Source organism: Caretta caretta, chromosome 11 (assembly GCF_965140235.1).
Source record: "Caretta caretta isolate rCarCar2 chromosome 11, rCarCar1.hap1, whole genome shotgun sequence".
NCBI lineage: Eukaryota > Metazoa > Chordata > Testudines > Cheloniidae > Caretta > Caretta caretta.
In genome coordinates this window covers 3215101-3240006 of record NC_134216.1, presented here as the reverse complement: position 1 = coordinate 3240006, position 24906 = coordinate 3215101, and the positions used below count along the sequence as shown (strand labels likewise).

General features: G+C 54.6%; 1 protein-coding gene across 12 annotated transcripts in view; it reads right to left on the bottom strand.

Moving 5' to 3' along the window:
* TNS1 (tensin 1) overlaps window positions 1-24906 on the bottom strand; it is a 288617-nt gene that overhangs the window by 87934 nt on the left and 175777 nt on the right. For 10 of the 12 annotated variants that reach the window (XM_075117712.1, XM_075117713.1, XM_075117715.1 and 7 more), the window contains 2 exons: window positions 19002-19067; window positions 15843-16004 (listed from right to left, as the gene is read on the bottom strand). In XM_075117712.1, the coding sequence (XP_074973813.1) occupies window positions 15843-16004; window positions 19002-19067 (228 nt within the window). The remainder of the gene's footprint in view (window positions 1-15842; window positions 16005-19001; window positions 19068-24906) is intronic. The other 2 variants (XM_075117714.1, XM_075117722.1) reach the window with 1 other exon arrangement.

Here is a 24906-nt window from a genome sequence, read left to right as displayed (position 1 = left end):
CCCGACCGGGTCGTCTTGCTGAGAGGCCCCACGATGTCCATGGACACCTTCTGGAAAGGCTCCTCTATGATGGGCAAAGGTCTCAAAGCCGCTTTCCCCTTGTCCCGGGCCTTCCCCACCCTCTGACAGGGGTCACAGGATCGGCAATACTGCCGGACAGTGGTAAAGACCCTGGGCCAGTAAAAGTTCTGTAGCAACCTCTGCCGGGTGCGCCGGATTCCCTGGTGTCCTGCGAGGGGGATGTCATGGGCCAGGTACAGGAGCTTGCGGCGATACTTCTGGGGGACCACCAGCTGCCTCCTGATCCCACAGGACTCTACTTCCCTTGTGGGAGCCCATTCCCGGTACAGGAACCCCTTCTCCCACAGGAACCTCTCCTGGCAGCCTCGCCTCATGGTCCGTACCACACCGAGGTCGGCCAGGTCCCTGAGCTTCCGCAAGGAGGGATCTTTCCTCAACTCGGCCTGGAACTCAGCGGCTGGGGAAGGGATGGGGCCCGGTTCCCCCTCAGTGGCCAGGTCTGAGGCCTCCGCCTCTCTGAGCCATGCCCCTCGGCCCTCCCTTCCCACCAGGGTAGGGTCCTGCGCCTCCGGTGCGGTACCCTCCCCGAGGTCAGGGAGCAGTGCCCCTCGCCGGCTCTGGCTACGGGTCACAACCAGGGCGGTCTGGGGCTTGCTTGGCCAGTCCTCTAGGTCTCCCCCCATCAAAACTTCAGTGGGCAAATGGTGGTGCACCCCCACACCCTTGGGGCCCTCCTTGGCCCCCCATTTCAGGTGTACCCTTGCCACGGGCACCTTAAATGGGGTCCCGCCCACCCCCATCAGGGTCACGTAGATGTTGGGCACCACCCGATCTGGGGCCACCACCTCGGGCCGGGCCAGCGTCACCTCCGCGCCCGTATCCCAGTATCCATTGACCTTCCTCCCATCCACCTCCAGGGGAACAAGGCACTCTCTCCGGAGGGACAGCCCCGCGCCCACCCTGTAAACCGAGCACCCTGAGTCCAGAGCCTCCAGCCCTCTGGCGGAGCTGGCTTGGGGTACTCTTCCCTCCTGCGCAGGTGGTAAACTGGTAGCCCCCCTTTCCTGGGTCGTCTGCCCCTCGTCCAGCTGAGTCCCTACCCAGTTAACCCTGGGTAGGTTGGGTCTGCTCAGTTTGTCCCTGAGCCTGGGGCACTGGGTCCGTACGTGGCCTCTCTGGCCACAGTGATAGCAGTTCAGGTCACGTTGGTCCCCTCGAGTGGGTCGGAGGGGCCTGACGCCAGGCGTTCCCCTTGGGAGGGGGTTCTCCCTATTTCCCCGCTGGGAGGCCCCCTGGTGACTCTCTCTCTGCATCGGGGGGGGGGCTGTTCTTTTGGGGCTCCTCCCGGCTACCCCCTGACCGACTGTTCACAAACTCGTCGGCCAGCTGCCCTGCGTGCTGGAGGTTCTCGAGCTTTTTGTCCACCAACCACAGCCTCAGGTCGGAAGGGCACTGTTCATACAGTTGCTCCAGTACGATTAGGTCAAGCAGGTCCTCTTTAGCTCGGGCCCCAGCTGTCCACTTGCGGGCATACCCCTGCATCCGGTTGACCAGTTGTAAGTAGGTGACCTCAGGCGTTTTACGCTGACTCCGGAACCTTCTCCGGTACATCTCGGGGGTCAGCCCAAACTCACGGAGCAGGGCCTGTTTGAACAGTTCATAGTCCCCTGCCTCCGGCCCTGTCATTCGGCTGTACACCTCCACGGCTTTGGGATCCAGTAAGGGGGTGAGGAACTGGAGCCTGTCTGCAGGGTCAACCCTGTGCAGCTCGCAGGCATTCTCAAAGTCCGTCAGGAAGCTATCTATGTCCTCCCCCTCCTTCCGCTGGGCCAGGAAGCACTTATCAAAGTTCCTTGCAGTCTTGGGTCCCCCCTCACTCACCACAGCCGGGGCCCCACTGCTCTTCAGCCTGGCCAGCTCCAGTTCATGCTGTCTTTGTTTCTCCTTCTCCTGACGCTCCAGGGATGGGGAGCTCCGCCGGGAGGATCCCCTGCTGGCTGCTGGGGTCAGGGTGCCCTCGGTATTTGCTGGGCTTCCCCCAACCCCTCCCCCAGGCATAGGTAGGAAGGGTCTCGGGATGTCCTCGGCAGCAGTCTGACCCCTCCCAGCCCGGTCAGGCCCCAGGGCCCACGCTGCGTCCACCGGGCGGCTTCCCTCAGGGACAGGGATCGGGTCATCCAAGCAATCCCTCTCCTCCAACTGGGCAATCAGCTGTTCCTTGGTGGACCTCCCGACGCGCAGCCCCCTCTGCCTGCACAGCTCCACCAGGTCGCTCTTAAGGCGTTTAGCGTACATCTCCCTGCTGGCCACTCGCAGGCCGGGCAGCTTTCCACGGTTTCCAGGGAAAGCCCCTAGTGTGCCAGTCCTTCTTGAGGTCACCACCTCTTTGCCAGGGTCGAGCTGCAGACTCCTCCGCCCCTGGGACCGCTCGCTGCAATCCCCCGGGGGACCCTGTTACTGCAAAAGTCCTTCTCTCTGGTCACACACTCCCAGGGGTTAACCACCCCCTGAAACCGTCTCTCTCTGACTCTTCAGCACGCCTGGTCCATGTCAATCCCCCTTCATTTTACTGTTCCCCAGTCACTTATTGCAGGAAGCGCCATTCACAGGGTGCAGTACATCCCACCGCTGCCACCAGCTGTCACGGAGTATGGGGGAGTCCAGGCCCTGCACCCCTCTTCCTGGGATTCACTGGGACTCTCAGCCAGCCAGTAAAACAGAAGGTTTATTGGACAACAGGAACACAGTCCAAAACAGAGCTTGTGGGTACACCCAGGACCCCTCAGTCAAGTCCTTTTGTGGGAGCAGGGAGCTTAGACCCCAGCCCTGGGGTTCCCTGTGTTCCTCCACCCAGCCCCAAACTGAAACTAAACCCCCGCAGCAGGCTCTCTCCTGCAGCCTGTCTTCACATTCCTGGGCAGAGGTGTCACCTCCCCCTCCTGGCTCAGGTGACAGGCTCTCAGGTCTCCCCTCCCCAGGGCACATTCCCAGGTCAACACTCCCCCCTCCCTGCTGCGTCACATCGTCACACTGGCCAGGCGGTTGCACTGCTGAAAAGATCCGGGGCTACTGGATTGAATATGAGTCAACGGTGTGATGCTGATGCGAGAACAGCTCATCTCATTCTGGGGTGCATTAACAGGAGCGTTGTATGTAAGACCCGGGAGGGAACTGTCCCTCTCTACTCGGCCCTGGTGAGGCCTCAGCTGGAGTCCTGGGTGCTGGCTCCTCACATTAGGACAGATGTGGACAAACTGGAGACAATCCAGAGGAGAGCAACAAAAATGAGAAAAGGTTTCAAAAGCCTGCCCTAGGAGGAAAGATTTAAAAATCTGAGCATGTTTAGTCTTGAGAAAAGGAGACCGAGGGGAGAGCTGATAACAGTCTTCTAATATGTGAAGGGCTGTTATAAAGAGGACAGTGATCAATTGCTCTCCATGTCCACTGAAGGCAGGACAAGCAGTAACGGATTTAATCTGACAGGAGGATTTAGATAAGAGATTAGGACAAAAATTTAACTCTCAGGGTAGTGCAGCTCTGGAATCGGCTTCCCAGGGAGGTTGTGGAATCTCCATCACTGGAAGTTTTTAAAACCAGGTTGGACAAACACCTGTCAGGGATGCTCTAGGTTTACTTGGTCCTGTCTCAGCACGGGGGGCTGGACTTGACAACCTCTTGAGGTCCCTTCCAGGCCTACAGTTCTCTGATTCTATCTAAGATAGGCTGTCAGACAGATACCTGGCCTGTCCAGAGGGGGCAGTTCCTGTCTATCTAATAAAAAGAACAGGAGGACTTGTGGCACCTTAGAGACTAACCAATTTATTTGAGCATAAGCTTTCGTGAGCTACAGCTCACTTCATCGGATGCGCACTTTTATGCATCCGATGAAGTGAGCTGTAGCTCACGAAAGCTTATGCTCAAATAAATTGGTTAGTCTCTAAGGTGCCACAAGTACTCCTTTTCTTTTTGCGAATAAAGACTAACATGGCTGCTACTCTGAAACCTGTCTATCTAATGTTCCCTGTTACCCAACACATAGCACAGGTGGGTGAAGTCTGCGTCCACTTTTCCACGGCACTCAGTTTCGCTGGGCAGGGGACAATTTTGCGTTCGCTCTCCGGTAACATTTTGCTGGGGTCGGTGTTCACGGAAGGCAAATTTCAAAGTTATCTATGCAAGGTAGCAAATCATTGGCCCCAAATTAAATTCTAAATTCCAATGCACAAGGGCTTCAGGGCTAAGGCAACCAGCAGACAGAACCCAGCACACGATTTATCTGATCAGGCGCAGCTAAGCAACACAGTTTGAAAATCCAGGACTCCCAAAGAACACTTGCAAAAAGAAAATTGGCGAAGAATTTCAAACAAACCAGTTGGAGGACATCGCAATCTGCTTCTGGATCGTCTTCAGGCACAAAAAGAGGCTAAATTCATCCAGTAAATAAATTACTGGCTGCAGATGATCTGCCCAGGTCTGACCAAAAGGATCCGGAAGGAATTTACTACTTGGAATTTTCCAGCTCTTTCCACGCTTGTAATAAGTGAACCAGGCTCAGCCCCACCACGCGTGGTGCAGTGCCCCAGTCACAGGGTTTAAGGCTAGAAGGGACCCCCAGACCATGATCCCTCGTGCACACAGCTCTGCTGACTCACTGGGAGTTTTCAGAGTAGCAGCCGTGTTGTTCTGTATTCGCAAAAAGAAAAGGAGGACTTGTGGCACCTTAGAGACTAACCAATTTATTTGAGCATGAGCTTTCGTGAGCTACAGCTCACTTCATCGGATGCATACCGTGGAAACTGCAGCAGATATTATATACACACAGAGATCATGAAACAATACCTCCTCCCACCCCACTGTCCTGCTGGTAATAGCTTATCTAAAGTGATCATCAAGTTGGGCCATTTCCAGCACAAATCCAGGTTTTCTCACCCTCCACCCCCCCACACACAAACTCACTCTCCTGCTGGTAATAGCCCATCCAAAGTGACAACTCTCTTCACAATGTGCATGATAATCAAGGTGGGTCATTTCCTGCACAAATCCAGGTTCTCTCACCCCCTCACCCCCCTCCAAAAACCACACACACAAACTCACTCTCCTGCTGGTAAAAGCTCATCCAAAGTGACCACTCTCCCTACAATGTGCATGATAATCAAGGTGGGCCATTTCCAGCACAAATCCAGGTTTTCTCAACCCCCCCCCCCCCGCCCCGGGACACACACACAAACTCACTCTCCTGCTGGCAATAGCTCATCCAAACTGACCACTCTCCAAGTTTAAATCCAAGTTTAACCAGAACGTCGGGGGGGAGGGGTTGCCTCAACCCCCTGCCCGATGCAGCCTTCCCCGCCCACAAGAGAGGCAATCTTGCCTTGCCTCTGATAAGGCACTTTCCCCAGAGAAACACCAGCCAAGCCCCTGGCCAGACACCCCTTCTTCGGAGAAAGCCTTCTCTGCAAAGAGAACGGACAACATCTGGGCCGTTTCCAGCTGTGACACCAACGCCCTGGGGCCCTTGAGCAAGTCACTTGGGGCAGATTTTTGAAGGTATTTAGTCACCTAATGATGGGAGTTGGGCATCGAAATGCCTGTAAGATTCTGGCCCTTAGTCTCTTTGGGTTCAATACAATGTCCTCCTTGGTGTGTGGCGGGGGTGCGTAGGTATCAATACTAGGGATGTAAAATATTAACTGATAAGCATCAGTCTTATCAGTAAGGTATTCCGGTTAACATTCAAACTCCGCTGCGGGACTCCGCTGCCACTCTGTCCCTGGGATCCTGGCCTGCTGGCCCCCCCAATTAAAGATTGCGGGGTGCTCAGACACCAGCGTGACAGAGGTCAGTCCTCCCCCGCTCTTTCAGCCTGTCCATCACTCGCACTCGTGTTCAGGGAGAAACCCCCAGGACTAAAACACCCCCTCCAAGGGGAAAGGCAGATCAACGGGCCTTGGGACCTCAGCGTCACCGCCGAGTCCCAGCCCTCCTCCTCCGGATGCTGCCCAATGTATCCACCAGCTCCCACGGGTGCCGAGCTCCTGCAGTGGCCCCTGGAACCGCACCTGCCCTGCACCTCTCAGGATTGCACCCTAAAGAGAGACGATAATCTGTGTGCTCCCCCACAGCCTCCTCGCCTCGCCAGCACAGAGCATGGCTGAGTAGCTCTCGTTCCTTATGGCTGCTGCGCCCTCCTGAGGGGACGTCGTGCCTGAGGCAGAGACAGGACGGGGAGCCAACCCTCCAACTCACATGGCCACCTTGCCCTCCCACCGGCCTGCTGCACCCGCCATCGGGGAGTGCTCTCACCTAGGGACAAGACAGTGGTGCTGGAAGAAAGCTACCAGCTGCCTGATCCCTCCCTCTCTCTCTGGTCCCTGTGCCAGCTTCCCCAACCAATACACACTCATTCTTGCTATGCCAAAAATGTTGCATGCAGTTCTCGGACCAAATAAGGCGAGAACAATGGTAAACAAGGTCTCACACACCCGCTCCCCCTAGGACACCCGCTCGCCCCCTCCCGATTGCATTGGCTTGTCCTCTCTAGACTGGGCTCTGGCTAAGCAGTGCATCAAAGGCTTGGCTCTCCTCTTTTTCCACTTGAAGTTCCATGTGATTAGAGGCTCCTGCAGTCTGCCAGGGCACCTCTCCTCTCCCTGCCTGCTCGCCTGGATCCCTGGGAGCCACAAACATGCTGAAAGACGAGCCACCTCGGTTCATTCCCTACCCACCCACCCACTGCAGCCTCTCCTAGGGTAATCAGAGAGCAATGCTACAAACCTCAGGGCCTGGTAGTGCTTAAGAGACAAGCAGGTAACTCAACACAGGCATGCTTGAGAAAGAAAGAAAGAAAGAAAGAAAGAAAGAAAGAAAGAAAGAAAGAAAGAAAGAACCAGTGCAATCTCTGAACACAGAGCTACGTGAATTCACTGCAACAAAGGTCCTGCATACAACAATTCGGAGGCCGGCAGAGAATGGGTCAAGCCAAAGCAAGGAGGAAGCAGGCTGACCCTCCCACCTTGTGCCTTCAATCCCTTTGCCCCATTGGGGCTTGGAAGCCCCCGAATCTCCTCAGAGAGCGCTCGATTGAGCATTGGCAGGACGGGACATTTCAGGCCATGACGCTTGCAATGTCCCAGTGCGAACATCTCTCCGGGCCTCGCTGTTTGGGTGGGGGCTGGAGACACTGGGTTCCTATCCAGCCGGTGGATAGCACGTTCCCCCATGGGTGGTGTGGAAAAGAGCCAAGACTCACCCTCAGCAAGTTCACAGATGACACTAAGATGGCGGGAGACGTAGATATGCTGGAGGGTCGGGATAGGGTGACCTAGACAAATTGGAGGACTGGGCCAAGAAATCTGATGAGGTTCAACAAGGACAAGTGCAGAGTCCTGCACTTAGGACGGAAGAATCCCATGCACAGCTACAGACTAGGGACCGAATGGCTCGGCGGCAGTTCTGCAGAAAAGGACCTGGGGATTACAGTGGATGAGAAGCTGGATATGAATCAAGAGTGTCAACAGGCACATTGAGCAGCATTAGTAGGAGCATTGCCATCAGTTCGAGGGAAGTGATTATTCCCCACTATTTGGCACTGGTGAGGCCACACCTGGAGTACTGTGTCCGGTTTTGGTCCCCGCACTACAGAAGGGACGTGGACAAATTGGAGAGAGTCCAGTGAAGGGCAACGAAAATGATCAGGGGGCTGGAGCACATGACTTATGAGGAGAGGCTGAGGGAACTGGGGTTATTTAGTCTGCAGAAGAGAAGAGCGAGGTGGGATTTGATAGCGGCCTTCAACAACCTGAAAGGGGGTTCCAAAGAGGATGGAGCTCGGCTGTTCTCAGTGGTGGCAGATGACAGAACAAGGAGCAATGGTCTCAAGTTGCAGTGGGGGAGGTCTAGGTTGGATATTAGGAAACACTATTTCACTAGGAGGGTGGTGAAGCACTGGAATCGGTTCCCTAGGGAGGTGGTGCAATCTCCATCCTTAGAGGTTTTCAAGGCCCGACTTGACAAAGCCCTGGCTGGGATGATTTAGTTGGGGTTTGGTCCTGCTTTGAGCAGGGGGTTGGACTAGATGACCTCCTGAGGTCTCTTCCAACCCTAATATTCTATGATTCTATGAGAAACCCTGGCCCGGCTCACCAGCACACAGGGCAGGGTACCATGGGGAGGTGGGGTCCCCTGCGGGGAGTGGGCCAGGCTGCTCACCCTATAGAAGCCAGCACCAGGCTGACCTGCAGGGATTCTGCACTGCTAGGGAGGATCGAGTTGCCCAGCCATGATTCACAGACCTTAACCTCTCCTGGGAGTGGCTATTTCAAGTCCGCCTGAGATGGGGACGGGACGGGGGCTCTCAGCCTTGCATTGACAGAGCTGGGGATGTGGGGGGATCCGTGAAGCCCCCTCCGGGCCTATGCAAACACCCTGCCTTCCAGAGAGCTGGCTGCATCGATTCATGTTGGCACTGCGGGATGTGGGAGGGAGATGGGCCCATCCACGGAGACCCACCAGAAGTGCTTCTAAACACGTTAGACGTGGCTCTCCAAGATCCCAGGCCTGCAGGAGCTGCCCTGGAGGATGCCACGTGCCTCTGAGAGGGGCAGGAGAAGGGTTGTTGTTTTTTTTCACCTGCCAGGGCCTGAGCTCAGGCTTCCAGCAACTGCTCATGCGACAAAGATGCAGAGCTGAGCAAGGCACCGGGTTCCCGAATCCCTCGTACGCCCTGGAAGAGATTCTGGGCTGTGCCCCAAACACCATCTCTGCACAACCCAGATGCTGGGCTGCTCCAGAGGCCAGAGCGGCCCCCAGCATAAGTGAGAGCAGCCCAGCTCCAGGCACAATGTAAGCTTTTGTTTAGGTGCTGAAGCCTGGATTTCAGAGTCTAACCTTAGGGACCCAGGGTTGAATTTTTGGTCTACATATCTTGTAGCAGGGGTAGTCAGTAAGTGGACCCGCAGGCCAAATCTGGATGGCCAGATGCTTTCGATTGGACCTCAACATCTTTTTATTTACTTATTATCATTATTAGTATGATTTTTTAATTATTTTCTCTGGACTATACCTTGGCCAAAAAATTTGGACCTTGACAAACAAAATTATTGACTACCCCTGCTTTATAGGAATCACTGAAATGCAGCCACCTCTGGGGAAGAACTCAGCAACCCTTTAAGGGCCCAGGCTTAGCTCCTCAAAGGTCTGATTCCAATGGGAGTCAGGTGCCTATATACCTTTGAGGATCTCAGCCCCAATCCAATGCCTAACAAACGCAAAGGGAGTCTTTGCATTGATTGATGGGTCGCTGGCTCAGGTCCAAATGGAACAGTAATGCTATGCAACAGCTGAGATCAGGAAGTGAATGATAGAAATGTACCCAATTAAACTAGCAGGGGAAAGTTCGTAAGGCAAAATGCAATGACCTGTTCAGTGTTACGATGTGGCCAGGGCATTGAGGGTAACATCCAGTTATTGCCAAAAATGCCCTGAGAGCTGTGATGGACACAAGTAGCTGGGATCTTTGTCCTCCATTTCTTTGAAGTTTGAAAATGTTAGAACCACACTGATATTCTGTCGAGGCCTTGGGATTTTAAACACTTTCAATAAAACCCTTTTCTGGTCCCCTCTAAATAGTGGCAATACGTATTTGTGACTCAGTCCAAGAAGACAAGATGTTTCTTCCACATCCGCTGCCCATCCGAGGTAGCCATCAGCAGGCATTTCCTGCCCCATAAATGCTGTTTAAACTAACTAACTAAAAAACTAAACCCAACCGAAATCCTTTGCTGCAATATCAACAACAATCAATCCAATCAGGAAGCAGCTGGTCCCAAACACTCTCTGAGCCGCTGTTGGGTTTTTTTTCTTCCTGAGGGAAGGATATTGGTCTAGTGGCGAGAGAAGATGTGGGAATTCTGGGGTCTATTCCCAGCAATGGCACATTGCATAGTCATTGCGCTGCCCCGTGCCTCAGTTTCCCCACTTCTGCACACTGGGTGTGAGAGCCCCTACCTCCCAGGCATAGAGAGAGTAGTAGTTAGTTAGGGCTGGGTGCTATGTAAAGATCAATGAGGTGGAATTCAACAACCAAAGCCAAAATTCTCCCTGCTCGTTGCCGATTGGTTGAGTCCTTCCATCTCCACCTCACAACCCGGCAGGGTCCATGTTCTACATCCATCACCACCGTTAATTTATCCCTGCGGCTGCACTGACCGTCCAGCTCCGCTTCCGGTCCTGCCCAGAGCATTCTGCTAAAAGACCTTCCGCTGCCGGCCGCCGATCCGAGACCTTAGCTCCACGAGGGAGCTGGAGCTGCAGCGGTGGGAGTGGAAGTGTTCCCAGCACCTGCAGCATGGAAAGCACCTGGTGGAGAGGACGATGCTGGCAGCAGATTGCACGATGGGCTTAATTCAGATTGGGAGGCGCCCCCACACTACACTCAGTGGAGCTGCTCCACCAGAATAGAGGGGAGCAGGCGAAGGCCTGCCCACCCCAGAAAGGTGCAGGGAGGGCCTGGGGCTAGGAGTCTGCCGGCTCAGTTCAGATCAGAGATGGGCCACGTGCACCGATCCAGACCCAAAGTCACGGCAGCTCAGGTCCTGTAGTGTGGTTCACTGAGATCCTTCCCTGAGGCTCCAGCTGACATGCCAGACCCCTGCAGCTTGGACACCCGGCCCCACTATGCTGCTGCATGACCAGGTACATCTCAGCTCATCTATCCCCTGCCTTGGTGGGGGTCTCCGGCACCGGTGGCTCCTCGGCGTCCCTCCTGTTTTCTGCCTGGGGCGTACGACAGCTTCGTTTCCTGTGGGCCACGGTTCTTTATCTCATCCAGGTTTGGGGGTTCGAGGCAGAGAGGCCTGGGCGGGGTTAGTGCCCCATGATGTGCTGCATGTCAGACTAGCTGAGCTGGAGGTCCCTGCTGCTTGGAATCGATGGCTCTTTGACTGTCTCCTCTGTGCCTACTTCCTTGCCACACGGACAGGCTGCGGCTGGATCCTGCCTGATCGAACTCAGCGGGGGGTTGCCAATGGATGCAGAATCAGGCCCGATACCCGCAACTAATATTTTTCCCAACAAGCCTCCCGGTGCTGAGGTGGCCCATCTTGCTACTCTGATGTGGCAGGAGCATGCCGTGAAGAAAGGAGTCTGGAGAAACCTGATGCCGTGATCTCACCTCAAGGCTGAGGCTCCTAAGAAGAGAGGAATCATTTGCCCGCCGGGCGCTGTGAAAACAGGAAAGGGGCAGGGAGCTGCCACTTTCCCCAAGCCTGTCCCTAGATGGCAATCCTGACTAGAACATCCCAGAGACGCCAAGAACACAGACAATCGGGGATGATGGAGGCCCGGATCATCTGATTTGTCCAAGTAGGAAGAGAAGAGGAGCCAGAGACACAAGACAGGGTAGCCCTCCTTGTGCCCATAATGCCAAATGCTGCAGTGCCTGGCTCTCAGCGGCTGTGGCTGGCAGAGAGCAGTGAAAAGGAGAACACCGATAAATAACTAACCAGTCCTTCTTGGGGCGATCCCTGGCTCGACTCGTCCAAGGATTTTCCATGAGAATCTGAGCCAGGAATGATAAATACACGTCCTCGGTACCTGCCCCTCCTGACAGCTTGGTCAGGCAGGCGTGGCTCTCCCAGAAAGAAGTCATAAATTGCGAGGCTTAGCTGGGTCCCTCCAAGGATTTCACGAGCCCTCCGTTATTGTTAACATTTCCCACAAGGGGGATGAAAAGTTTCGAGCGCGGGCCTCCAGGAACGGGAACCGTCGTTGACCTTACAAGGGAATGGAAAGGAGTTCCATATGCAAGACAGAAAGCGAAGCCTACAGGGCATAAAACATTTCTTCGCCGCCGTGGGCAATTTCCCCTGGAGCTCTGCTTTTTCCTACTGTTCTTGAGTTAGATTCTGGTCAATGCACATGCCAAAGCAGCTGCCCGGTTGTCAGGCCTTGCTCTCACTCCAGCCCTCTCCTCGTGTAGCCACCACTTCCCCACGCAGAGTTAGGGGAACCATCATCTCCTTGACGTTCACTGGCTCATCTGCAGCTCTCCACGCCCCAGGCGAATGGGAGGCTCGAATGAAGCAAGGCTGAGCCAGCCAGCACTTAAATATAGCTCATGACCGAGTTTGTTGCAGGTTGACGGGCCGGGGATGCAATTTTTGGCCCAGGATGACTTGTTGATCTTAGATTCTGTGAACAGGCCAGATCTTGAGGTTTTGCTCAATCCTTGTTCAGGCAAAACCTGCCATTGGCTTGGACTGGAATCTTGCTGGGGAAGGTCTCCGGCCCTTTAAGATGTCAGCATCGCTGTTTTCCTTAGGGAAGGGCGGTCGGGACCCTTCTCTGCAGAACTAATGAGGTCACCCTGGGTACCCGATACGCCAGGCACATGCCCGAGCCCGTGTGTCACGAGTCCTTGTTTCCTCCTCCCTGCCAGGAATTCGGCGGCTGCCCCTTGCCAGCTTTCCATGCCCACACTGTGAACCAAACCATGGGGAGGGGGAGATTTTACTCAGGACTCCCGAGTGCAGCGCTCGCAGCCCGCAGGACACAGAAGAAGCCAAGATGTCCAGAACTGGACAGACCCCTGGGGCGCCCATAGGAGCAATGCAGGCTCTGCTTGCTCATACATCAAGCTGGGCAGTTTGTAAACACTCACGTCACCCCGGTGGTGGCAGCAAGGACTGGGCATCTGACAATCAGGCAAATGTCCAGGGAGCCAGGGACACGTGCCCCATACACCTTCAAAAAAAAAACACCATCTGCTCCCTGCAACCCAACAGCAATGGTCAAGGATGACCAAGAGGCGAAGGGCAGGAGCAAAAAGCAAAGAGGGAATACTCTGCCTATCTACAGTGCTGCTGATCTGCCAAGTCCAAAGCCTTAGCCCACTCCCCCACAGGTCAGGTAGGTAGATAGAATTACCCCCTTTCCACAGATGGGGAAACTGTGGCACAGATTAGTCATACGATTTGCCCAAATCTGCGATAGCGCGAACAACAGAAAATGAGACTCAAGGCTAACCCCAGGCTAACCATCCTGTAAAATCTGGGTTTGACTCCTGGATCGCCGGTGGGAAGGAGGGGGGAGTCCTTGGACAAGCCGCTCTCCCTCTTTGCGCCTCAGTTTCCCCATCTGTAAAATGGGATTAATGAGACCGACCTTCCTTTGTCAAGTGCTTTAGATCTAGAGTGTGAGTGTGTGTGTGTGTGGTCAGACAAGCACTAAATACCGCTGGTGTTACATGGTAGCTGTGAGGTATAAAGCATGCTGAGACCCCCTGGATGGGAGGCACCAGGGAAGGACAGAAGGTTAATAATAAATAACAACTTTCCCAGGCACGTGCCCCCTGGCTTTTCTCTTCCAGGTTTTCTGCGCTCTGCATTCTCCATGGCTGGCTGGATCGCCGTGGGCTAGTGACTGGGCTCAGACACTGTAGCCCTTTCTACTCTCTCACTTGCCACCGCCAACAACCCACTGACCCTCAGTGCAGCCAGCTGGGCTCCCACTACAGTCCCTCTCCTCCCTGGTGCTACTGCTTGTGACTTCACACTCCATTGCCTTGGCAGGGACTGTGGGGTCATTCCCACGGCCAGAGAGGACCCCCGTCCTGCCCCCTCTGCCCTTGCTGCACCTAGTCCCTGGGCCATGCTGAGATCCCCCCAGCTCTAAGCAGTGCAGCTGAGTGGCTCTCCACACCCAACAGTCCCCACCCCCTTCAGAAACTAACCCCCGGTACGGCATGGACATTCAGACTAAGCCCCTTCTTGCTGTTCAGCTGAGTGGCTCCCTCTTGCCAATCCCAAAACCCAGTCGCCCCCTCCAGCGGCTGGCAGCTGCGCTATGCTAGGATGGGAGCTCAAATGCTTTCACAGCTGGGTAATAACCCTCGGGCTGCACAGCCTCAGCCGAGTGCCAGGCGTCGGCTCTGCCTCCCTGTGATGGGGCGAGGGGAGGCCAGCTTTCTCTGACGCACCCGCGACGGTGTCCTGTCTGGGACGAGATCCCAAATGCCATCGCCCGCCTTGCTGGGATCTAGAACAAGCACGAGCCGCGGTCCACGTGCGTGTCGGGAAGACAAAGCATTGAAGCAGTAACAGCCCGCCACCCAGGCCCAGGTCCCCGCCATCCCCTCCCCACATATATTAATGGTGCATTTGGGTCACAAGATCCTGGGGCAGGGACCGAGTCTTCTTCTGCGTCTTGGAGATGACCTCCCTGAGGTCTCCTAATATTCTATGATTCTATGATAGTCCTGCACCCGCCAGCAGGGCTCCCGTTTCTGATAATCACCCTCTGCTGGAGTCAATCCGTCTGGCCCTGCGTCTCGTTTCTCTGGGAACTTGGCGTGTCTGGGCTCTGGCCAGGAGCCAGCGAAGCTATTCCAGTGAGATCCCCAGCCCAGCTCTGCAGAACGGGGAGGTCTGCACGAACCCCGGCACTCTGGGCAGCTGATCTGAGCCCCCGACTCAGACCCACAACGATCCCAGCTCTCTCAGGCCAGGGTCGCCCGTCACCCTCACTGCCTGCAGGCCACGGAAGCGGCTGCCGAGACCCTGAGGAGCTGACAGGCCTGGGTACGGGAGGCAGGTGGGATGATGGTTCTCCGCCATGCAGCACCCACTCGCTGCCTGCCTGTCTCCCTGCCTGTCCACGCCCTGCAAGCCTCACCTCTCGGCGGCCTGGAACCCAGAGCAAGTGACGGGCCCCAACCTGTCCCAGCCGCCAGTACCAGCAGGGCTGTCGAGGAACGGCAGGTAGGGAAGGAGCGAGAGAGAAGGGTTGTGTTGCCCTCTGCCCCGCTCCCTGGCTCTCTTGAGCCGTATCTGCCTCAAGCGCAGGGCACTTTGAGCCCTTCTGGCCTGAGACCCCTGGCCCCTCTCCCAGGGAAGGCAAAATCTACCCAGCACTCAGGATTCACTCAGGCTTGGCAAGGCCAGGATGCCCTCTCCAAACTCCAGACTGGTAGCGAGGGGCTGGATCCACAGCCCTAGAGACAGGAGGCCTGTCCCATCCCACCGAGCAGCTCCAGCATGGGCAGCTGCAATGCCAGCTTCCCCCCAGCGCTACCCCGCCAAGGCGCCCGCCCCTGAGCTGGAAGGACCGAGCCCTGCGGGCAGTGAGGCGGGGGTTAGAACTTAAACAGGGATGAGGGCTCCATAAATAACACACTCGGATTCCTATACCCCCTTTTGCCTGTTAACTTCAGGTTTGAACTTCCCTGCAAGACCCCCTCTCTCCGCAGGTCACATGCAGGGGATGCTGATGCTAGACTTCCTCTGTACAAAGGAGGTAGGGGGTTCAAGGAGGGACCCTTTGCCTCTGGAATGTGCCCCCCCAAACAATCCTGCAAGAGCGCCCCTCACCCCCAGCTTGTGAGCTGCAAGGGCTGATGGCCCAGATGGCTGCTGGGTCTTGAGCATGCCAACGTGGGGAATAGCTTGGTCCTAGCCTTGCCGCGTAACCGGCATACGCCATGGGCCTGGCTCCATCGCTCCCATCAATAATATTGAGCTACTGTATTTTTAATCCGCTCTCAGAGGCGGCCGCAGCCTCAAGACAGGTGTCTCTTGTTTATAAATCTAAATAGCTCCCCGCACTTATTTCCGAGCACACAGACGTAGCTGGAAGACCAGAGGGCCCTATCGCCACCTCCTCCACCCAGCCCACCATTTGTCTGTCTCATCCACCTGTCTGACCCCCAAGATCGGGAGCTCTCTGGGGAAGCGACTGCCTTCTTTATGACTTGTCTGCACGGTGCCTGGCACATCAGGGGCTCTCACAGGGGCCACAGCAATATAATAATATGTTATAACAATGACCTGTGTCCAGAGGTTTGTGGGCCTCATGGGGACCAGCCCACGTACCCTCCAGGCTGTCCTCTCGGCGGACGTTGAAGTTGTCGTAGGAGTCCCATCGGATGAGGGGGTCCGAGGTGTTGTAATCCACGGAGACACTGGGGCCGTTCTCCAGATGTTCCATCCCTGGGGGCAAGCGGAGGTGAGTCAGTAAAGGAGGCCGAAGCTACACACGAGTGTGGTGTGTTGGAACTTCAAGGGGAGAGACGGGAACAGGCCGGGCAGGATTGGGGGCGTGCGGAGAGATGGGAGAAGCTGGGTTATTAGAAAGAGACAGGAAGTGAAAGGAGAGAGGGGGAAAAGGCAGGACAAAAGGAAGAGGAAAGGAATCATAGCCTCTGGAGATGGGAAAGACTCATCACAGGACCTACTCTGTCTCTCTGCCAAAGCCAGGCTGTTCCAATCAGTCATTCACCAGGGGTTATCCTGCCTGACACTGGACTCCCAGCACTTCCCTGCTCAGGGCATCCTGTGAACTAGTAGATCTAACTGTCAGGAAGCTCTTCCTGACCAAACAGACAGACGGACAGAGGGAGATGTATGGGGCCAGACAGAGGGGCGTGTATATGGATGGACAGAAAGGCGCAAACAAGACAGACACAAGGACATGTATGGGGATGGACAGTGACAGAAGGTCATGTATATAGATGCACAGACTGAGGGGTACTGTAACAGAGTGGCTTTCTCTTGGGGTAGAGCGCCTGTGGCTAAACCAACCCTGATTACAGGATGAGCCCCACTTTCATATGGTGATGATAACACTCTTTCTATTCCCATTAGTATCTCTGGAGGATGCTGAACAGGAACTACTAAAGTTGGACTTTTCAAATCAGAGGTCCAGATAACTTGCATCCAAGAGTTTTAAAAGAGCTGGCTGAGGAGTTCACTGGACCATCATGTTGACTTTCAGTAAGTCTTGGAACACTAGGGAAGTTCCAGAAGACTGGAAAAAAGCAAATGTGCCAATTTTTAAAAGGGTAAATGGGATGACCAGGTAATTATAAGCCTGTTAGCCTGACATCAATCCCTGGCAAGATAATGGAGCGGCTCCTACGGGACTCAATTAACAATGAGCTAAAGGAGGGTAATGTAATCAATGCAAATCAACATAGGTTTATGGAAAACTAACTTGATAACTTTATTTGATGAGATAACAAATTTGGTTGATAAAGGTATATATCATAATATATAGAGACTTCTGTAAGCCATTTGATTTGGTACTGAGCAACATTTTGATTAAAATACTGGAATAATATAAAATTAACTTGGGACACATTACATGGATTAAAAACTGGCTAACTGATAGGTCTCAAAATGTAACTGTAAATAGGGAATCATCATTTTAACAGGTATGTTTCTAGTCAGGTCTGCAGGGATTGGTTCTTGGCCCTACGCTATTTACCATCTTTATCAATGACCTGAAATCATCACTGATAAAGTTTGCAGAAGATGCAACAGTTGGGAGAGGGGTAAATAAAGAAGAGGACAGGTCACTGATCCAGAGCAACCTGGATCGCTTAGTAAACTGGGCTCAAGCAAACACTATGTGTTTTAATACAGCTAAATGTAAACATATTCATCTAGGAACAAAGAATGGAGACCATACTCACAGGATGGGGAACTCTTGAGCGGGAAGAAGTGACTCTGAACAAGATTTGGGGGTCGTGGTGGGTAATCAACTCAACATGAGCTCCCAACGTGACGCCGGGGCCAAAAGAGCTAATGCGATTCTGGGCAGCATCAACAGGGGGATCTCGAGTTATTTCATCTCTGGATTGGGCATTAGTGCGACCGCTGCTGGAATCCTGGGTCCAGTTCTGGTGCCCACAGTTCCAGGAGGATGTTGATAAATTGGAGGGGGGTCAAAGAAGAACCACACGAGTACCACTAAAGGATTAGAAAACCTGCCTTATAATGACAGACTCAAAGACCTCAGTCTATGTAGCTTAACAAAGAGACGGTTAAGGGGTGACTTGATCACAGTCTTTAAGCACCTACGCAGGGAACAAACATTTGATAAGGGGCTCCTCAGTCTAGCGGACGAAGGTCTAACACGATCCAGTGGCTGGAAGTCAAAGCTAGACAAATTCAGACTGGAAATGAGGCGTAACTGTTGGAGTAATTCGCCCTTGGAAGGAACAATTTACCAGGGTCATGGTCAGTTCTCCATCACTGACAATTTTTCAATCCCGATTGGATTTTTTTTCCCAGAAGACCTTCTCTAGGAATTGTTTTGGGGCACCTCTATGGCTGGGGGGGGGGGGGGAGGAGGGGTCAGATGAGATGGTCCCAATGGTCCGTTGGCCTTGGACTCTAAGAACCTATGAACCAGATGATTCCTGTGTAAAAGGAGCCAGGTTTAAGCTCCAAGAGGGTCCAGTGGAGAAAGAGCTGGAGGTAAGAGACTGCAGGGCCCTGACAAGGCAGAGGGGAGCCAGAGCAGGAAAAGAGGCTAAGAGCAGGGAGAGAGGGAGGAAAGCTCTCAGGCAGGGGTCCTGGGAGAGACCCTGATTAGCCAGGGAAGAGACTGGGAAACCCAGAGGGGTCATAAAGAGGCAAGGTAGGAAGTTTCCCAGGGAAAATTGCAATAGGGAGAAAAGGTCCAGCCCAGCTGCGCAGTACAGGGCTCTGGGCTGGAACCCAGGGGCGAGGCTGGGACCCAGTTCCCCTACCGGCCCCAAGGAGGGGGCCTACAAGCCCTTCCTGGAAAGGCTCCGGGACCAGCAGCTCCCTGTGTGTCCTGCCCAGAGATGGGCTCTGGCCTCCGTGAAGGTGGAGGAGGGGATGGGGGCTGCTCCCCTGCCCGGACAGGTCACCATGGGGATGCCTCATTCCAAGCGAGGCTGTATTACTGAGCAGTACGAGACTGGCCCCCACACAGGGGGCATGCTCAGCGCCTGGCAGCAGGGCCCCTTCGCCCACACTCACCCACCAAGGAGCTGCCCAGCACCAGTGGGGTGCTGGCACAGGGGCAGGGAGAATGATGCAAGGAGAAGAGCAGGGGCTGAAGGGGACGGGAGCAGAGGTGGCAGGCACTGGAAGAGGTGGGAAGGGGGAGGAAGGGGCTCAGGGATTAGTAACTTTGGGCTGCAATGCCCCATGCAGAAGGGCCACCGGCCGTACCTTGGATCTTCTCCGGGCCGTACGAAAACACAAACTCCACCTTCCCATACTCCGGAAACCGGTCGTCTAGGATGGAAACGGAACACAGGAAACTCAGTGTGTGTCCAACCCGCGGGAGCAGCAGCCAAGTCACCTCCCCAAAGCCAGCACCAAGGAAACCGACACACAAGCACCTGTGTTCAGGACAGTCGGGCAATAACAGGGACCTTGGTCTTTATCACGAGAATCTCCTGCACCTAACTAGAGCCTTAACGCTGATCCCACCACAGCCCCAGCGGCCCTTGGCAAGGGGAGTCCAGAAGTGGCCCACCGACGGGCAAGGCCATGGGCAACCCTTTGCTGTTTCCACCATGAGAGCTTAGCCTGGGTAAAATGTCAGACTCCCAACTGTGGAGACAGAGCCCCCCATTCATCAAACATAAAAACATAAGAACGGCCGTCTAGCCCAGTATCCTGTCTTCCGACAGCGGCCAATGCCTGGTGCCCCAGAGGGAATGAACAGAACAGGGAATCATCAAGTGATCCATCCCCTGCCGCCTAGGGTCTGATGCCTATAAAGCAGGGATGACACAGTCCTGCCAGGAGCACAGTCCCCTACCGGTGTGCGTTCAACCACCACTGAACCACAATTGCCAGCGTGCGTTCTACCTCCATGGCCATTCTGTTCTTAGCCTCCCTGCTGGGGTCAACCACAAAGGGCCAATCAGTGCCGATTTAGAGACACGGCTGAATCCCAGCTAGGAAATGGACTAAGGCCCATGACACCATTTCACAGAGACCGGCCTTTGGATGGCAGCCCCCTCCAGTCATTGACTCCATAGAGATGGAGGACCCCATAAGCCGCCAACACACCCCCAAGAAAGGTGTCCCCCGCCACTCAACAAGGGGGTGCCCCATCTGCCTTTCACACCGTGCTCAACATCAGAACATCTGAGCAACGTTCTCCACCCCACTGTCAGTCGCTGCTGTAATGGGGAGTCCTTCCCACTGGGGGAGGCCCAAGACACGCCTCTGATGGAAATAACGAGTGATCCTTGGCCACCAGCTGCAATATGTGGCTTCCTCCCTTCGCTCTCCAATTCAATCAACTCTTGAGACTTAAAACAGGCGAAGGTGAGAGATCTACGCAGGGGAACCTGAGCTGGGGAGCCTGCTCCAGGGCCAAAGGGTCATTACATTAAGAAATACATCCTCAGCATCACTCTCCATCAAAAGTACTTCATCATGGTCTAGAGTCTGACACCCATCCCCTGCCCGCCCTTGCAAGCTGTAAAAACGTCACAGTGTCCATGCTGGAGTGACTAATATTGTTCCAGGGCTTAGGGCAACAGTTGCTGGCACAGCCCCCGCGTGAAGTGCATCACCTCGGGTATTTCCGGAGCATCATGTTTCACCTCCCCGCCTCTCTGGGGCATGGTTGTAAATTACTCGCTGAATCCAGCGGACTTGTGTCCAAGGGCGAGCTGCTGGAGCTAGGGGACGCCTTTGTATCGCGGCGCTCTGACGGTGCAGAAGACCGAGTAACAGCACGTGTTACCGGACCAGCCGGCAAGTGAACAGTGGTTTGAGTGACCCAGGCAAGACTCCGGCAGTGGGATCAGTCTGCTGAAGAACCCATGAGAGATGCCAGGGGGGCAACCACCCCCAGCGAGTTCAACCCCATGGTGCAGCTTGGGGAAGACGACTTGGTGAGCAGGGTGACATCCCTGGCCACACGTGTAGATTGCAGGCAAACCCATCCGGCCTGAGGAGCGAGGAAGAGACCTTCAGCCTGCACCGGGGATGAAAGCAGCTGATAGGGATGGAGCAATGCCAGGTCTCTCCCCTGCAGTGATGTGGGCGGAGAGACAGAGCAGCTGCTACAGAGGGAGATCACCCCCAGGTCAGTGATCTGCAGAGGAGGAGAGCGGACGGTAGGGCTGGCTGGACAGGAGCAATGCAGAAGAGACCTTCACCCTGAGGTAGGGCAGGGACCTGGAGATGAGGATGGAGGGAAGCAGCAGAGGTTCAAGCAGAGAGCCGGTCAGGAAATGATTCTTTGTCTTCCGTAAAATTTCAACAAAGGGAAAAAATTGATTTTGTTTCAATTTCTCGCTGAATTCTTTTTCTTTTTTTTTCGTTTTCGTTTTCATCGAAAATGGAATTTTTTCCCCTAAAATTTCCCTTTCACCAAAAAGTTATTTTTAATCAAAAAATTTGTTTCGATAAAAGATTTCCAACCAGCTTTGTGCACGAGTCCTCCAGTAGGGCTTAAAAGCGGCTGATAATGGTGGACGAGTGGCTCAGAATGGATGGGTGGCTGTAGAAAACTGCAAGTTTTGTGGTCAGAAAATTTTGATTTTTCTTGGCTGTAGACCAACCAGCTGTAGATGGACGAGTGGCAGGAACCCCGAGCAGAACTGAGAGGAGATGATTCAGAGGAATGACCGGGGCAGAGCTAAAGGGACCTTCACCCAACAGCAGCCTATGGATCGATGAACAGACTGACTGACCCAATGAATTATCAATGGGGACCACTTAGGATATACAGTGCTGCTGGAGGCAAGAAAAATACCATCTACTCTCCAGGCATTGTGTGTTTATTGACAACGTTCAGCTCACTGTGGTCACACGGACGTGAAGGGTAGGATGCAGGTATGAAAACTCCCAGTCGGGTCTAGCGGGCAGGTTTGCATCAAGCAGAAAACCCCCGTCTCAGGCTAGTACCCACTGGTAGCTGGACGAGATGTCGAGAGCAACTTCCCAATGAGCTGAGCTTGGCGGATATTCCTTACAGCTGCCCTAGACAGGAGCAGGCGTGAACCTCCATGTGCATCGGTGGGACATTCCCAACTTCCGGTGCTGAGACGTGGTGGTAGAAGGGCCACGTAAGAGCCTAGGTAGGCAGGCAGCCCATGAATGAGCTAATCGGATCTCACAAATAAGGAGGGGTGGGACTAGAGAGGCCAAAGACAGCCCAGATTTGGAGGACGTGGAGCTGGTGATGCCCTTTCCAGTGGGCTGGCATTGGATCAATGCGCCACCATGGTGTTGGGAAGTGCTGTGCAACCATCTTAGATAAGATGCAAAACCAAAGAGGTCATTACAGATCCCATTGCACTTTTAATGTGGAGAAAGGCGTCGCCCCAGGTCCCCCGGGCGGATTGAACCTGGATAACAGCTAGATATGCTACAGAGAGAGAAGCAGAGACAGTTTGGGGAGCACATTGGGATTCTGATATTTCAAGTCCTCTGAAAATCACCAAAGTCCCCCAGTGCGGAGCTGATATATCTATGTTCCCAGACACCCTAGTCATAGGAGCTCTATCAGAACCGCAGTGGAGCAGAAATGTGAAAACCACGCAGGCAAAGTAACTGTCACGGAGTCCCCGGGCGATGCTGTGGAAATGCTCCCTGCGAAGCCAGTCAGGACTCTGGGGAAGTCTGGGGAAGTCTCCTTTCTGTGAGCAGCCTGTCTTCAGGACACACAGCTCACCCGGCTTCCACCTTTCTGGGTCTGACCTCGGAGCATTCAGCATCCTCTGCCCCTCCGTGCACTTCCCACAGCCAGTCCGCTCAGGCAGGGCTCCTGGGGAAGCCAGAGGGTCCTGCACCCCAACTCCGCAGACAGACATGACTCTCAGCAAGCCAGTAAAACAGAGGTTTAGTAGACGACAGGAACATGGTCTAAAACAGAGCTTGTAGGTACAGAGAACGGGACCCCTCAGATGGGTCCATTTTGGGGGGCAGTGAGCCAGACAACTACGTCTGCCCTTCACTCCATGTCCCCAGCCAGCCCCAAACTGAAACTCTCTCCAGTCCCTCCTCCTCTGCGCTTTGTCCCTTTCCCGGGCCAGAAGGTCACCGGATTCCTTTGTTCTCCAACCCTTTAGCTCTCACCTTGCAGGGGGAAAGGGCCCAGGCCATCACGTGCCAGGAAACAGGGTGTCGGCCATTCTCTGTGTCCAGACCCCTGCACACACCTGCCCTCTAGTGCTCTGCGATGATCATACACCCTTATCCCACCACCTAGATACTTAAGAACTGCATAGGGGAAACTGAGGCACCCCCACACTATTCAGAGGAAACATTAAGAACAGTCCCACTTTGTCACATCTCTCCCCCCTTCGAGATCGAACTGAGCAGGGTCACTTTAGCCAGTGACCTGGGGAAGTTCGAAGCCACCAACGTTCCCATGGATGCCCCAGCATCTCTCCAATTCCTTGGTAGGAGTTACACCTTCCAGTTTCACGCCGTCCCTTAGGTCGGGGGTGGTCGATAGCACTCGCAGGCCGCATGTGGGAAGGTTTCTGCAGCCCATGCCCTTTGGCCACCCCCAAAATCCCAGGGGGTCAAACTGGGATTGGGTCTTCTCCCCAACAAGCTGGCCAAACACAGCCACTTGGTTAGAATCATAGAATCATAGAATATCAGGGTTGGAAGGGACCCCAGAAGGTCATCTAGTCCAACCCCCTGCTCAAAGCAGGACCAATTCCCAGTTAGAGGTTAGAGGACTGTTTAACTTTCTTAACAACTTTCACTTCATCTGAGACCTTCTCAAAGCTATCCACACTAGATCTTTCAACAGGACAGTCAGTGGATCCATTCACAACAGAAAATTTCTGGCTGTTAGGAACTGAAGCTTTCTTGATTAAATCACTTTCACACCCTTCAGTTGCAGTAAACTGCTTGCAAAGACTCCATGAGGATTCCTTTCCCTAGGGCTTTTCTATGCAACAATTCACCCCTCCCAGAAATTCTGCTCTTACTCTCTTCACCGATTGGTTCCCTGGATTCAAATTCAAACCCTTGGCAGTTACCGGAGCAGGGCCTAGATCCTGTCCCAAAGAGACACAGTCACCCCACAACAGGGTCTCGCAGCTGGTATCTTGGAGAACCACAACGACCAGCCAGCCCGACCTCTCCTGGGTCTGCACAGGGATCTGGGCCATAGGCAGGGCGAGGGGCTTCGTCCCTGGGACCCTCACCCAGTTCACTCAGCCCCTCAGCCTCTGAGGCTGCACCACCCAGGGTCTGACACCAGTTCTCTCTGTCCCAGGATCTCACCACCCCAGGAATGTCTCCCCATTGACCATCACCTTTCGCTCCCACCGGAGGTCCTAGGGGCCTGGCCCCAGGAAACTCCACACAGACATATAGGTTGGGGTCAGGAGTGGGAGCCTGTCCACCTCCCCACCCATCTGGCTGACGGAGTCTGTGGCCTTGGGACCCAGCAAGGGAGCTAGACACCGGGGCTTTTCCGCAGGGTCCCCTTGGTTCAAATCGCCAGCCTGCTCAAAGGCAGTGAGGTGGGCATCCACATCCCCCCACTCCTTAACCAGGGGCAGCAATTTAGTCTCGAGGTTCCCTGTGGAACTGGCCCCCCGGGGTCTATCCCCACTCACCCCTGGGGGGTCCCCTAGGCCTCTCCGCTCCCCCACCGCCAGTTCATGCTGCTGCTGCTTCTGCAGCTCTTTCTCGGGCTCTCGCTGTCTCTCACAGTCCTCTTGCTCTCTCGGACTCAGCTCCAATCCCGTCCGTCTCCGATCCCCCGATGGGGAACCCGATCGTGAAGACCCTCGTCTGGTCGGGGACAGGAGTCTTGGCGATGCCTGGCTACTACTCCAGCTGCTCTCAGATCCTGCTATAGCCCCATTTGGGGTCAGGAATCTGCTCCTTAGGGCAGTCATCCTCCTCCAGCTGCACGATTAACTGTGCTTTGGTGAACTTTCCAATGCTCAACCCTTTCTTTCCGCACAGAGTTACAATGTCCTTCTTAAGGAGATGGTGACAGGCCGTCACTCCGCTCTTCCCAAGTTGTCATGGACTCACAGGCCTGTGTGCTCTCAGCTCCCCACGGTTTCCAGGGAGAACCCCTAGTGTGCCAGCCCTTCTCAAGATCACCCCCTCTTTGCCAGGGTCGAGC